Source organism: Tasmannia lanceolata, unplaced genomic scaffold (assembly GCF_043159265.1).
Source record: "Tasmannia lanceolata isolate RefF3 unplaced genomic scaffold, GAP_Taslan_0.1 ptg000019l, whole genome shotgun sequence".
In the NCBI taxonomy this organism is placed as follows: Eukaryota; Viridiplantae; Streptophyta; class Magnoliopsida; order Canellales; family Winteraceae; genus Tasmannia; species Tasmannia lanceolata.
Window position 1 is genome coordinate 3673449 of NW_027518696.1, and position 14228 is coordinate 3687676.

Here is a 14228-nt window from a genome sequence, read left to right on the forward strand (position 1 = left end):
GAATGTCTCACATTGATATCTGTATTGAAATATCATTAGAAACTTGACCTAGACCGATTGCTTTTGATTATTTTCGTTAATGATACTCTATCTGTTTGTATAGTTCTTATTAATTATTATTTCACATGAGCTCTGGCTCACCCGTGGTTTACAAATTTTAGATCCTGAAGCTATATTCCCACGCGGAGTTGGAGTAGCGAGGGAAGTTACCACGAGAGGAAGACTTTTATTTATCTTAGTAGATTGAGTGAGTATTATTACATGGACATAGTTCTTATGTGAGATATTAATACTCAAGATTATTTTGATTTAACAGTTATGGATGGATGATTGATTTGACTTATTTATAGACTGTTTGCATGGTTCTGATTAACCGTTAGGTTTGCATGCTTGTACAGTTCACTTTACACTTGTGTGGCACTATTATGTTCCAATCCATGGTGGTGGTTTGGGGCATGACACATTCCCTAAATTGAAGCCCATATTCTTTTAATACCATTTCGAGGGAAACTGGTTTAACCCTCCAGGACATATGCATGTAATGTATATCTAAAATTATCAAGCCCTGACCATCCATGGTATTGAGTTCTTCTAAAGCATCTCCATAGGCGTGGTGGAGAAGACGACCAGGGCGAGGCCGATCACATGCTTCCGGCTTGTGTAAAGAACTGAGGGCAACGGCTAGATCAGTCGTTCGCCAGAGAAGCAAAACTCCCTGCGTTGTGCCCAGCTCCGGAACGTATCGGTCTGATACCATGTTAAATTCTAAGATTTCACTAATTTATAGATGATTTTCATTAATGAGTAAATGATGAGATGGATAAAGATAAGATGAAGGAAAGAAAGGGAAGTGATATTTACGCCCCTTTGATTCCGGCTCCAGTGTTTCAATGACTAAGGGGGCAAATGTACGTTACGTCAGAAAAATCCAGTGGATTTGATTGCCACGTACAATCCAGGTGGTCTCCTCTGCCGGACGTAAATATCACTTCCCATAGATAGACCTAATCCAACGGTCAAAATTTGACCATATCTAACAAATACGTGTCTTACACCTGTAATTACGACTCCCCATACTTCCCCCCCTTGTAGAACAAACTCAACGACTGACCTTTCAGCCACACCTATAAAAAGGAAAGGATCGGTACAAAGACTACTAATTTCATACGTCAGTGCTTTCTACGTGTAATCCCAGTCCAGAAATATCTCTTCCTCCTCCCCCCTCACTCTCAGATGCCTCCTTCGATTCTAGACCAGGTACTTTCCTCAAAATCTCACTAATTTTTTCAATGAAAATAAAATTTTCACCCTTTCATCTTCTTATCTTCTCATTCTTGCTCAATCCTCGTTTTTTTTCTAATTTTTACAGGTAACTATCTATAAAAATGGATCTATCACAAACAGCAGCAGTGATAAACCTTGTAAAAGAAGAATATGCAATTCTCTTCTCGTGGAGGACCAAAAAGCTACCATCAGAGGTGTTGTATATGATTTCCTTTCTAAATCTAGATCTGAGAAAAGCTTGATTTCTCTCGGAGTAGGAGATGCCTCGTCTTTCCCCGCCTTTCAGCAAGGCCAAGATGTATCTAAAGCCATCATTGATTCAGTCTCATCTGAGAAATTCAACGGCTATGCTCCTTCCTGCGGGATTCCTTTTTCTCGACGGTGTGTTTCGCGTTTTAATCTTACGTTGTTAGAAATGATATTCACACTCCCTTGTTTTGATAATCGCACTCTTCTCTCTAGATTAATTAGCGTGGGCCTCCCTGCAATTTTTTAGTTGAGTTTTGTCCGGTGTACTTAAAACGAAACAACCACATGAGTCCCATGACGTCTCCCGATAAAAACATCTCATATTCTCCACCGCATATTAGTTGTTGGGGCCCACTATAGATAGTGGGCCCACCAAGCCATCCATTCTTTTGTTGCTGACCCATATTAATTAATATATGATAAGATATGATTACTCTGATTTGTTCCATCATGGCCATCTGATTATGGGCTAATGATTTGGACGGACAAGATCATCCCACTATATACCATGGATATCAATGGCATCGATAAATTCTAAGTTTCCACACAGGCAGTTACGTGCAATCAAGACCGTTGATCTTGTAGAATATCAGTGGTCCCATGTTGAGCGTGAATCCCAACGGTTTAGATTTTCCTAGCGAAATAGATAGGAAGGGAACCATATTAATTTATTAATGGACGCTATCACAGAGACGTGTAAATAAGAATACCTAACACGTGAAGCCTATAGAAACCAATCTTTTTAGCATTTCTCGGAAATGGACATGGAGGCCGAGAGTGTGACGGGGCTCAGTACCTCACAACTATAGAAATCTCTGGATAAGCGCTATTCTTTAGTTAACTATCCCTAGTTGGATAATTTCATCTTAAATAAAGAGTTGGGATCATGGTTTTAAATTTAGGGTGAGACAGAAACCGAAATTTGGCGAAATTATTCCAGTCATTTTAGCTGAAATTCTCAGAATTCAGATTTATTCTAAATAATATGGTATTTTTCAGGCTTTTTCGTCCGAAATTTTGTTTCTCTTTTATTACTCGGGACAGCAACTTCCAAGCGTGCGTAAAAGAGTATTAATAAATACACTAGATTGGGCTGGCTCAAGAGTATTAATAAACAGTAAAACTTGGCTCCTGGTTTGGAGGAAGTTCCTCCAGATTCCTTTGTAATAGCAAGGGGTATGGAAATATCAATTCCTTTTGAAAATAAAAAGTAGCCGATGGATATTTCCACATCCCCTGCTATTATAGGCATACACCAGAGTGGGGGCTGGCTCAAGAGTAATAAAGGGCGAATATATCACTTCCCTATCCGTTTGGTTGCCGGTAAATTTTTTGTCCTGGTAAGTTTTTAGTAAAATTTTCGTCCCATCCTATGTTTGGTTGCCTTTTAGTGTTAGAATTTTTTTAATCCCACTCATCTGTAGTGACATGGACTTCTTGTCTCCGAGGGTCCTCTTTCTTTCTATCTCTCCTCCCTTCTTATATTTGGTAATGACACCCCTAAATTTTGGCAAGAATTATAGGAAAAAAAAAAACCAAGCAAATCCTGTGGACTTTCTCTGGTTAGATTAAAAACTCAGTAGAATTAAAAATACCAAACGGAGATAAAACTCCGTTCTTAGAAAAAAAAACAACGGTTATCAACATCGTACCCGCATAACAAAGTAGAGTTATAAGATTATATGTGTCGGTTTCTAAGAAGAGACAAGGGTATTTTCCAGTTTTTAAAAAAGAGACAGGGATGAATAAATAATTCTTGGCGTGCGATTTGAATACTTTGCGAGATGGCGACTAAATCTTGGAAACATTCAAGACACTAGCGTGTTTCCCGCCCGCTATGTAGGAAATGAAGACGTGTTTTACTTCCTATCTCATTTCGTGGAAATACGAGCTCACTTTCTTGTCTTATTACGCATGTGTCACTTCAAACACCTTCGTCTGTTTTTTTACCAAACGGGATCCCGTTTTCGTAATATCAAAATAAAATTGCAGGGCAGTGGCGGATTATCTGTCGTGGGGAGTTGAGTACGCCGGTATTGGAGAAGACGACGTTTTTCTGACTTGCGGAGGAACACAGGCGGTTCAGATCTGTCTGACGGTTCTCTCCAATTCCAGAGATGGATGTAAACCCAACATATTGCTTCCAAACCCTGGTTTTCCTCTCTACGAATCTCTCTCCATGCTCAACGGGATCGAGACTAGGTTCTACGATTTGGTTCCCGATCAAAATTGGGAGCTCGATTTGGGCCAGATCAAGACCTTATCGGATTCTCACACCGTCGCGATTGTCATCATCAACCCTAACAATCCCTCCGGTGCCGTTTACTCCCGTTCTCACCTACACCAGGTACCAAAAAAATACCCTTAAGAGGGTGGAATTATCATTTCGATTTTTTTTTTTCACTTTTTTTATGGTAAATTTCTAGTTAGAAAATTCACCCCATTCTACGAATGAATTCACCCCTTATTTTTCAAAAATGGACGTCAGAGCCCACACCATAGGATGATCCAAACCGCCCCAAAAAATCATTTACATAGGATGATCCCAACCGTCCGATCTATAGAAGTTTCCATGATGTGAGTCCCTCTTTAGATCTGAGGGTTAGAATTATCCTATGGTAATGATTTTTACATGTTTACGTTGTGGCCCATCAAATGGACGGTTTGGATCATCCTATGGTGTGGACTGTACTATCCATTTTGAAAAAATATGGGTGAATTTATCACTGCCCTTTCTGGTACGCGTGTATATGTGATTTTTTTTATTACAGGATGGGTTTTCATGGATAAGACCTTATCCTTGGTTGCCCTGTATTCCAAAATAGGCTGTTATGGATAAGCTAGTTCCATGTGATTTTTTTTTTTTTTTGAATGGTAAGGATAATTTTAGGACGCTGATATCCCCCCACCGCCCCCCCCCCCCCCCCCCCCCCCCACGGCTGGCTAACGTTTTCCCACCATTTGACCTCTCTCTCTCTCTCCACACACACAACATGAACACTTGGTGGGCCCAACAGAAACCGTTGGTGGAATGGTGGGCCCATCTTTGAACAACGTAGGCCCCGCCCATACCACACCATAGGATAATCCAAACCAAGGAAGCAGGATTCTTCCCAGGGAGCCTTCGATTCCCGCTTTCGATTCCCTCTCTGGCAACCTTCAGTAGGATTCTTCTTCCCTGGGAGCCTTCGATTCCCGCTCTAGCAACCTTGATCCAAACCGTCCATTTGATGGGCCATAAACGTAAATAGGTTGTGTCCCAAAATATTATTTCCATAGGCTGATCCTAGCCCTCCGATCTAAATTGAAACTACATCTTATGCAACCTCTATAGATTGTAGGGTTGTGATCATCCTACGGAAATGATTTTTGGGGCACAACCTATTTACATTGTGGCCCATCAAATGGACGGCTCGGATCATCCTATGGTCTGGACAGTACACTTCATTTTCAAAAATATGGGTGGGGCCTAAATTGGTACGAACCACACCATAGGATGATCCAAACCATGGACGGCTTGGATCATCCTATGTTGTGGACGGTACGCTTCAATTTGAAAAATATCGGTGGGGCCTACGATTGGGCCTTAATGTTAGTGTACAACCAACTCCATAGGATTATCCAAACCATGGACGGCTTGGATCATCCTATGTTGTGGACGGGCCTTAATGTTACTTTACGACCACAGGATGATCCAAACCATTCATTTGATGGGCCAACCCATTTGGGGGCACAACCCATTTACGTTATGGCCCATCAAATGGACGGCTCGGATCATCCTATGGTCTGGACGGTACACCTCATTTTCAAAAATATGGGTGGGGCCTAAATTGGGCCTTAATGTTACTGTACGAACCACACCATAGGATGATCCAAACCATGGACGGCTTGGATCATCCTATGTTGTGGACAGTACGCTTCAATTTCAAAAAAATATTGGTGGGGCCTACGATTGGGCTTTAATGTTACTGTACGACCAAGTCCATTCATTTGATGGGCCACAATGTAAATAGGTTGTGCCCCAAAAATCATCACAACCCTACAATCTATAGAGGTTGCATAAGATGTAATTTCTATTTAGATCGGAGGGCTAGGATCAGCATATGGAAATGATATTTTGGGACGTAACCTATTTACGTTTATGGCCCATCAAATGGACGGTTTGGATTATCCTATGGTCTGGTATGGGCGGGGCCTACGTTGTTCAAAGATGGGCCACCATTCCACCAACGGTTTCTGTTGGGCCCGCCAACTGTTCCTGTTGTGCGTGTGGAGAGAGAGAGAGAGAGAATACGTTAGGATCTAACGTTAAAGACAAAGCAGTAGCGACTAAGGAGGGAGAAAGTTGAAAAGTTCCACTCTCTCTCATTCAATGTGATTTTTTATCCCTGAAAAGTTGGATACAAGGACTTTATAATCCAGAATAGTAAAATCCTGGATTTTGTAAGTTAAAACCTAGATTTAATAAGTTAAAGCCTGGATTGTACATTTTTAGGATTGTAAAGTCCAGATTTTAGCTTTTTAGAATCCAGCTCTTAGTTTATAAAATCCAAGTTTTAGCTTGTAAAATCCAGTGTTTAACAGTCCTGGATTTTAATATCCATGTATCCAAATAGCCCTGAATTTGTCTTCAAAAACAAGGATGATTGCAATTCCACCTTTTGGTAGGAATTTCACTTATCCTAACCTTCGAATTTAAATTGCTTTTATGGGATAGATCTTGCTATGGATAATTGCTTGGACAAACAATGGATGATTCTTATCAATGAAAATCTATCCTCGGATCATTCTTCTGGTAGGATTGCACAACACATTCAGTGACAATTTAGAGTACTGATCCATCCATTGTGGGGCCCACCTAAGCAATGAACAGTCTAGATCACATACATGTGTGCCACAGGAGCTGGGTTGACATTGCACAGTTTCCTTACTAGTTACTAGTTAACTTGGAGAGTAACAATGCCTTTTGATTGCATTGCAGATTGCAGAGACTGCAGGGGAATTGAATTTGCTTGTCATTGCTGATGAGATATATGGCCATATGGTCTTTGGGGGGAATAAGTTTGTGCCCATGGCTGGTTTTGCTTCCATTGCACCAGTTATCACAATCGGTGGTCTTTCTAAGCGTTGGCTCGTTCCTGGTTGGCGTCTTGGATGGCTAGCCATTTGTGATCCTCAAGGGTTTCTTAGACAATCACAGGTATTGCATGATGCAAATATCTTGAGATTTCTTATTCTTTTGCTTTAATTTTAATCTGCACTACTACTACTACTAATGCTTGCACATCTAAGCAATGATAAATAGCTACAGACAGATTTTAACTTCTCCCATAAATAACTGCAAGATAAACTTCTCCACTGCCATGCCTCTCTCACTCCCACAAGTGATAAATAACTAAGTTTAGAATATAACATCCAACTCCGCTGTCTCCTCCAATGTCTCTTACCTTCTCCTTCGATAAGCAAGTAATCCCAAAAGAACTTCCCTGAACAATTGAAAAACAATGCACTAGGATGATGAAGAAAACAGATTCTCTCTTTCTCATAAACACACATCGCTTGCCTATGTTCTCTCTCTCTCTCTCTCTCTCTCTCTCTCTCTCTCTCTCTCTCTCTCTCTCTCTCTCTCTCTCTCTCTCTCTCACACACACACACACACACACACACACGCACACACAGGCACGCACGCACTCTACATGATACACGTCAAATAGGTAATGTTCAACGCTCGGTAACATAAACCTTAATTGTTCGGTCATGGGGTCTCAACCCAATGTGAAACCGTGAAAGTAACTTTGGGTCCTCCACAACATCACAACAGATCATCAACTCATCAAATCAGCTCATGTAGTTAGTAACAGGCATACGGACCTGGTGAAGGGTGAGTAGCTGATCCATGAGACACTATTAGTCATTGAAAGATACTTCGCTTTCAATTTCTCCTTCATTTCATCCCAGTAGATTATTGGATCATGTCACATTCTGTCGTATTGATACAATTTCGCCTGACCTGTAAGTTCATCTTCGCAAACCTAACCCATCTGGCATTAGACATTTCATACCATTCAAAGTAATGGTCCATGTTTGATATCCAGTCTAGGAAAACTCGGAGTCAAGTCTACCATCAAAGGTGCATCAAGATTAACTTCTATGTGTTATCACCTACACGGCCGCGCCCATGCAAGTTGTACTCATGATTTTGGGCATCCCAGTCCTCTTCCTCATGAAGTGGTGGGTGTGGAACTCTGGGGACAAGGATATCGAGGAATTCTAAGTGCTCCTAGTGCTCAAATGGATGGTTATGAAAAGGTGGAGTTTCATTTTTATGTCCTGAGTTTCTCTCCATGATTCTAAGTTTCCAACACTAAGAGGTCTGCCATTTCTGTCATTCTCATTATCCACAGAATTCATTTTATTCTCCAACACTACTACACGTGCCTTGAAATTTTCTTGGGGTATGATCATATGGTCTAGCTTAGCATTGATGCTAGCTAGGATCTCATCCCATTGGTCTGGGTTTGGGGGTCTCGATGGTGATCCCATGTGGTAGTGAACGAAACTACAGCTGGCCATGCAATTGGGAAACTAAATGGTGTTTTAACTTGGGCAGCTAGTTACACTGAACTCGAGGAAAACAGACCTATGGCTCTGAGAGGAAAGGTGATATATGAAATGTCACAAGTTGACTAATCCTACAACTTTTGATACTATGAACTGACGTAGGACGAGTGCCTATTATTAGCAAAGCTTTGGGTAAGACAAGTGTCTATTATTAGCAAAGCTTTGGGTAAGTGTTGAAGGCTGTATCTTATGCTTTGAGTCTCTTAAAGACAATGCCTAACAATTGCAGCAATGATAATCATATGCAAATAGAAAGATGGAACCATAGAATTTAACCAAACAAGCAATTGACCATTACAAAAGACTTGTAGAAAAGTAACACCTACAATAGGCACCATAAGAGCACCAAAGAAGGATCCAATAGAAATGGATTGGGAGCTTCATTGCTATTCTAAAAGTGTAGTCCCCATTAAATAATAATTCAAGATTAGGCTTGCTGGCCACAACTTCAAATGAGGAGCAAACAACACCCCAATATGATGGATATGACTTTTGAAGGGCAAATTCCAAGTTAACAAGTTAAATTTTGGGGATTTAGGCTTTAATGCAAACAATTAAAAGTAGCAAGACTGCAAGAGTCTTTTAAGAAGGCTAAAAGAACAATCCAAATGTTAAGAAGGATCCAATAGAAATGGATTGGGAGCTTCATTGCTATTCGAAAAGTGTAGTCCCCTTTAAATAGTAATTCCAGATTAGGCTTGCTAGCCACAACTTTAAATGAGGTGCAAACAACACCCCAATATGATGGATATGACTTTTTAAGGGCAAATTCCAAGAGAAAAAGTTAAATTTTGGGGATTCAGGCTTTAATGCAAACAATTAAAAGTAGCAAGAGTCTTTTAAGAAGGCTAAAAGAACAATCCAAATTTTAATTTTGAAATCTAGTTTCACTGTGGTGTGGATTTGACAAACTGGTGCAGAAGGGCATTTTAATCTTTTTTGAGAAAAAGGAGGCTGAGAAGATTAGAAGGAAAAAAAGATTCAAGGCTGTAGGAATGGATTTTGGTCAAGTTGTGAGTTTGAAAACAGGAATTCAAGAAAGAGGAGAGATTAAAAGAGAAGAGAAAGTGACTGAGAAATACACTGTTTCACACAAAAGTTCTTGATTTCACACCAAGGAATATGTAACGAGTCAGACTCTGCAAGAAATTGAGAGGCTCACCCAAAATTCTATATTCATTTCCTCATACCCTAAAATGTACAAGGCTTTTTTTAGGAGATGGAAGGTTCTGGTAGTTACATAACTACTTTGGACACTCTTCAAAAGAGAGTGGCATACTGGTGGTTTTGGTTGGAGATAAGTACTTATGTAACCACTTGGGACTCTTTTTCAAAAAAGAGAATGACACATGACAATGGGTAGTTTAAGTTGGATGTAATATAACTACTTGGGTAACCACATGGTACTCTCGTTAAAAGAGAGGATGACACATTAATGATGGTTTTTGTAGGACATAATTACTTAACTACTTAGGACTCTCTCTAAAGAGAGAGCTAACACATAACAATGGTTAGTTTTGGTAGGGCATAACTACTTGGGGCTCTCTCTTTAAAAGAACAAGGTTTTAAATTTCGGTTTCGGTCGGCATGGAAACGGAAACATTTCAGTTTCACTGGAAATCTTGTAAGATCACGGAAACATATGCAAATGATAAAATTTTAAGATAAAACTTAGGGAAATTCTAGAATAAGCACAAATGCATACTTAGAAACCATCACATAAGCAACAAAATCATCCATAACTGCTTAATCACATCGAACCCCCTAATGACATGTGTTGTCGCACATGTCTAGAACAGTAAAGTCAATAAAGAAGTACAGTGTAATGAAATATAAGAAAGTGCAATGACCAGTCTCCCTCTAAGGAACCCAACTCTATGTCAATAGCACATAGAGTTATGAGGTATTATTGGTCCCATGCCGCTATGACATCCCGTGCATAAGATGCGATTACTTTGTTGTGCAATTCAATGATGTTGCCTACCAAACATCATTCTCTACATTAATGAAATGAAATGAAATACAAATAATAACATCTTTCCACTTTTATGTTGTACACTCCATAATTGTCTCTGTACAACACCATTCAATAAAAAAAAAAAGTTGTCCCAATACAACATTACAAATTTACAACAAAAAGATATACATAAGATGCATAAAAAATGTCATACCACATGTTGTCCTAGGAGTAGCATGGCACAAAATAACTAATAAACGGGGGCTTGTAGCTCAATGTTTGAGATTTTGTTTCTCAACTTTGAGGTCGTAGGTTCGATCCCAGCTTACCTACCAAAAAAAAAAAACTAATTATCTAATGGTCTCAGAAACTCTATACAATATGTGCTATGGAGTTCGGATCCATTTCTATCAAAGCTAAGAAATCCGTCATCTAACGAAATGGAGGTGATTGTGAACTGCTGACCCCTCCATCTATGCTGGTATACTTCAAATCCTAGCTGGATACCCCCGTCACCCTGTGATATGACAAAGGGCCCATGTCTTTTCACTTCTCACGATTGCACTACTACAATCGGTGCACTAACAAATGCACCAAATGCACCAATACAAATGGTGTACTATGATTTTTAATGAATTCCGAAAAACCACTGAAATTGCCTTTATTATCTATATACTATCTATAACGGGAAAAGTTGGGTGTCCATGAACAAACCCCAAGTTATTTAAAACCTTGTAAGTGTAAATTTTCATGTTATTTAAATATCTTACAAATTTAAATTTCTTTGTCTATTTAATTTCTTATAGATGTGAATATCACTAAGATATTAAGTACCTAATAATTGTAAATTCCCTTCTATTATTAAATACCTTGCATAACAAACATTTATATTGAAGGAATTAATGGTCTTGAATCTTGATAACACATATATGCTGTGTGGTACCTAGGTTGATGATTAAGATCAAATCTTAACAATGACCATATTTGGGTAGTGAATTTAGATCGTAAAAATTTGGTCATAAACGCAGATTTTTTGCACGAATCATGTTCACGCAAAGCACATGCTATTTTCTTGTCAATTTAATTGCACTATGAGGTTTTTTATTGTTGTTGTTGTTGTTGGAGGATAGTTTATAAATTGTGCATTAATCGCGCTACCTTCTTCTCCATTCACTTTAGTATTTTCAAGTTGTAGTTTCATATTTTCTTCTTTTAAAGTCTTTTGGTTCCTTGTTTCATTGAATGCTCTAGATTATAGTTAATTATTTCAGAATTTACAGTATCCTTTTGTTATAGATTAGCTAATCCATGTTGTAGATTATTTTAACTGTGCATGATATGTCATAGATTATAGTAGATCAATTAATCTAAAGTAGAGTTTGTACTCTACTCAACTCAACTCAACAAAGCCTTTGTCCCAAACTAGTAGAAATTTGGAAAATAATGAGTATAAATTACTCTATCAGCATTTATTGGAGATTTATCTGATTTTCCTTCTTTTTTTTCTTTTGACAATATATCTGATATTGGCCAATACAATTTGAGGACTTTGGACTGCCTGTAGTGAGATGTATTGTTGGTGTCCATGTTTACCTTAAACTATGCTGTCAGTGTCTTACCTTCACCAGACAAGAAACAATCAAGGAACCTATGTTCTGAGCTTCATGAGACAAGAAACAATCAAGGAACCTTATGTTCTGAGCTTGCTAAAGCTGTTATATTTGGCTGTAATCTTTTGGTAAAACATGTCTTTGAAACATCTGATTGTGGAATAGAATTAGATTAGGATTTCAAACAATGTTGACACAATTATTGAAGTTTCGAAAATGATGTAGATTTAGTGTTTTCAAGTAGAAGAAAGGGTCTCAGAGGGACTGGATTTGAGTAGTTGGAGTCGAATTACATATTGTCCTTATGTTATCAGAGATTTTTTTTTTATTGATTATGTTATCAGAGATTTCATATGCTGTGTGCGCGTGAAGTCCAGTAGTTCTCAAAAAAGTTCAATGGGGGCCACTCATAGGATGATCCAAACCGTTTATTTGCTGGGCCACAACGCAAATCATGCAATCTCGTGAACCCAGGCTTTCATTTTACTAAAATTAAACGTAAAGAGTTTTAAGATTCAGAGTATCTGCAATTGCTAATTTGCTGTAAGAAAGTTCTCAAGATGGCTCCTTTTTATTTGTGGAAAGGTCAAGGAGGCAATTCAGACGCTTATGAACATAGTCTCTGGTCCTGCTTCAATAATACAGGTTATTGCTTGTCTTTTCTTCTGTTTTATTTCAATGAATCCATGAAAGAACACATGTATGTACGTAGTTAGGTTGAATTATAGTTCTCATTTTGTCTTCCTTTTAATTACAGGCAGCAGTTCCAGGACTATTGTCTGGTTCAAATCAAGACTTTCATAATAATGTATTGAAATTATTGGAATCCTCGGCTGATACTTGCTATGAAAAAATTGGACAAATCAAAGCACTAAGCTGTTATTCCAAGCCACAGGGTGGCATGTTCATAATGGTGGGCATCGATTTCACTAATTTTTGTAGGCTACTGATATTGGCATTATTATGTTTTAATAATTGCACAAACTCAGATCGTCTTTTTCTTTTTTAACTGGCATCCGAGAGCTTTTTGGCAACTGTAATAACTAATAACCTTTGGCAGCTCTTTAAATATTAAAAGACAAGATGAGTTAGTGCAATTATCAAAACATTGTGTTGCTGATATCATTTCCCTTTTCTATTCTTGGAAGTAACAAATGAGCAGTGACAGAGATTGACCCGATTTGTGCTTCATCACAGGTGGAGGTGAAGACAAGTCTTCTTGCTGGCATCAATGATGACATGGACTTCGCAAGAGAGTTGATTAAGGAAGAATCAGTTCTGGTTCTACCAGGTCAGAATCCATTTTCTCATAATTGGGCACAGAGAAATGTAACAATTTTGGATACAGACCCATGAGGATCTCATGCTGCAAATTTCAATATTAAAATATAAAATAGAAAAGTAAGAAAAAGATTTGAAATTCATGAGATATCTTTATAACTTGGACTTCATATGGATGCCTTGAATATTTCAATAATTTTATGATGTTATTGTTTTATTCAGGCCCATTTCATGTTTATAGCTATAGATATCCACATAGGTCTATCATGACACCCCATTTGGTGTTTTTTTCTTTGTTGTATTGACCATCTCGGTCGTGGCGCTCTCCGCCGTACACTTTTTAATTAAAAAAAAATCTTTGCCATTAAAAAAAAGAGGTTTTCGCATAGACATTTTCTCATGTAAAGTAGTTTTATGGATCAAAAATTGTTCAGGGTCTGTCATTGGGTTAAAAAATTGGGTGAGGATATTCTTGGGAGTTCCTGTTGATCTAATGAGAGAAGCTTTTGACCGGATCAATTCCTTTTCTGAAAGGCACCTGCTGACAGCCTGATTAGGTAAATATGATTTGCTTCTCCTTGGGATTGAATTTCACAGCTTTATGGCCCTTAATTTCATTTATTTGTGGCCTTATTCTTCCTATATAAATCATCTCTCTGAGTTCACATTTAGTATCCAAGTTGATTTTCAAGTTTGGAGATATGATGATTACCCTTCTTTGCTGTAATATGTGTTCCAGAGGTTGACAGTTACATGGATCACATCTACAACGTTCAAAGTGCAGCATATTAAGATTTTCGATAATTTTATTGAATAACAAGTACAGGTACAGTACAAAATAATGGCTGTCATTTGAGTAATTAATTTTTACTTCAATGTAATCTGCTGAGACAAATATTTCCTGTATGTATATTCACATCTCCTTCCCATTGAGTAGAATAAACATGTTTCTTTCCTATCTTCAAGCCTTGAGGCTTTTCTTTTATTTTCTTTTGTTATATTTCACCTTTTGTTTACTGCTTCACTCCAAAATTTAGCCCTATGAGTCATCTTTCTTGTGCCATTTGTAGAAAGTTGAAGACCTTTCTCTGTTTTAATAGTCTGTTAGAAGAACTCAAATCAACAGTTAGCCTCCTACCATTCCCTGTTTAGCCATCAAATACAACACTGATTAGATTGTTAGGATCCTCAATCTGTGGCCTAACTACTATATGGGTTGTTTGGTC

At 38.3% G+C, this 14228-nt stretch overlaps 1 protein-coding gene across 1 annotated transcript; it reads left to right on the plus strand.

Moving 5' to 3' along the window:
- The first annotated feature begins 1100 nt into the window (after positions 1-1100).
- On the plus strand, positions 1101-13960 carry LOC143852767 (putative aminotransferase TAT2). Its single transcript, XM_077362357.1, has 9 exons — positions 1101-1257; positions 1370-1665; positions 3526-3880; positions 6515-6733; positions 12307-12366; positions 12479-12634; positions 12919-13012; positions 13437-13559; positions 13742-13960. Exons 1-8 carry the CDS (start codon positions 1234-1236, stop codon positions 13553-13555), a joined length of 1323 nt encoding a protein of 440 aa, XP_077218472.1. The 5' UTR covers positions 1101-1233; the 3' UTR covers positions 13556-13559; positions 13742-13960.
- Positions 13961-14228: the final 268 nt, after the last annotated feature.

Excerpts from the sequence above, each read along its gene's own strand:
- LOC143852767 (XM_077362357.1), top strand. The coding sequence starts at position 1,234 with ATGCCTCCTTCGATTCTAGACCAG. Across the intron at positions 1,666-3,525 it reads GGGATTCCTTTTTCTCGACG|GGCAGTGGCGGATTATCTGT; the intron begins GTGTGTTTCGCG and ends ATAAAATTGCAG. Across the intron at positions 12,367-12,478 it reads GTCCTGCTTCAATAATACAG|GCAGCAGTTCCAGGACTATT; the intron begins GTTATTGCTTGT and ends TTTTAATTACAG.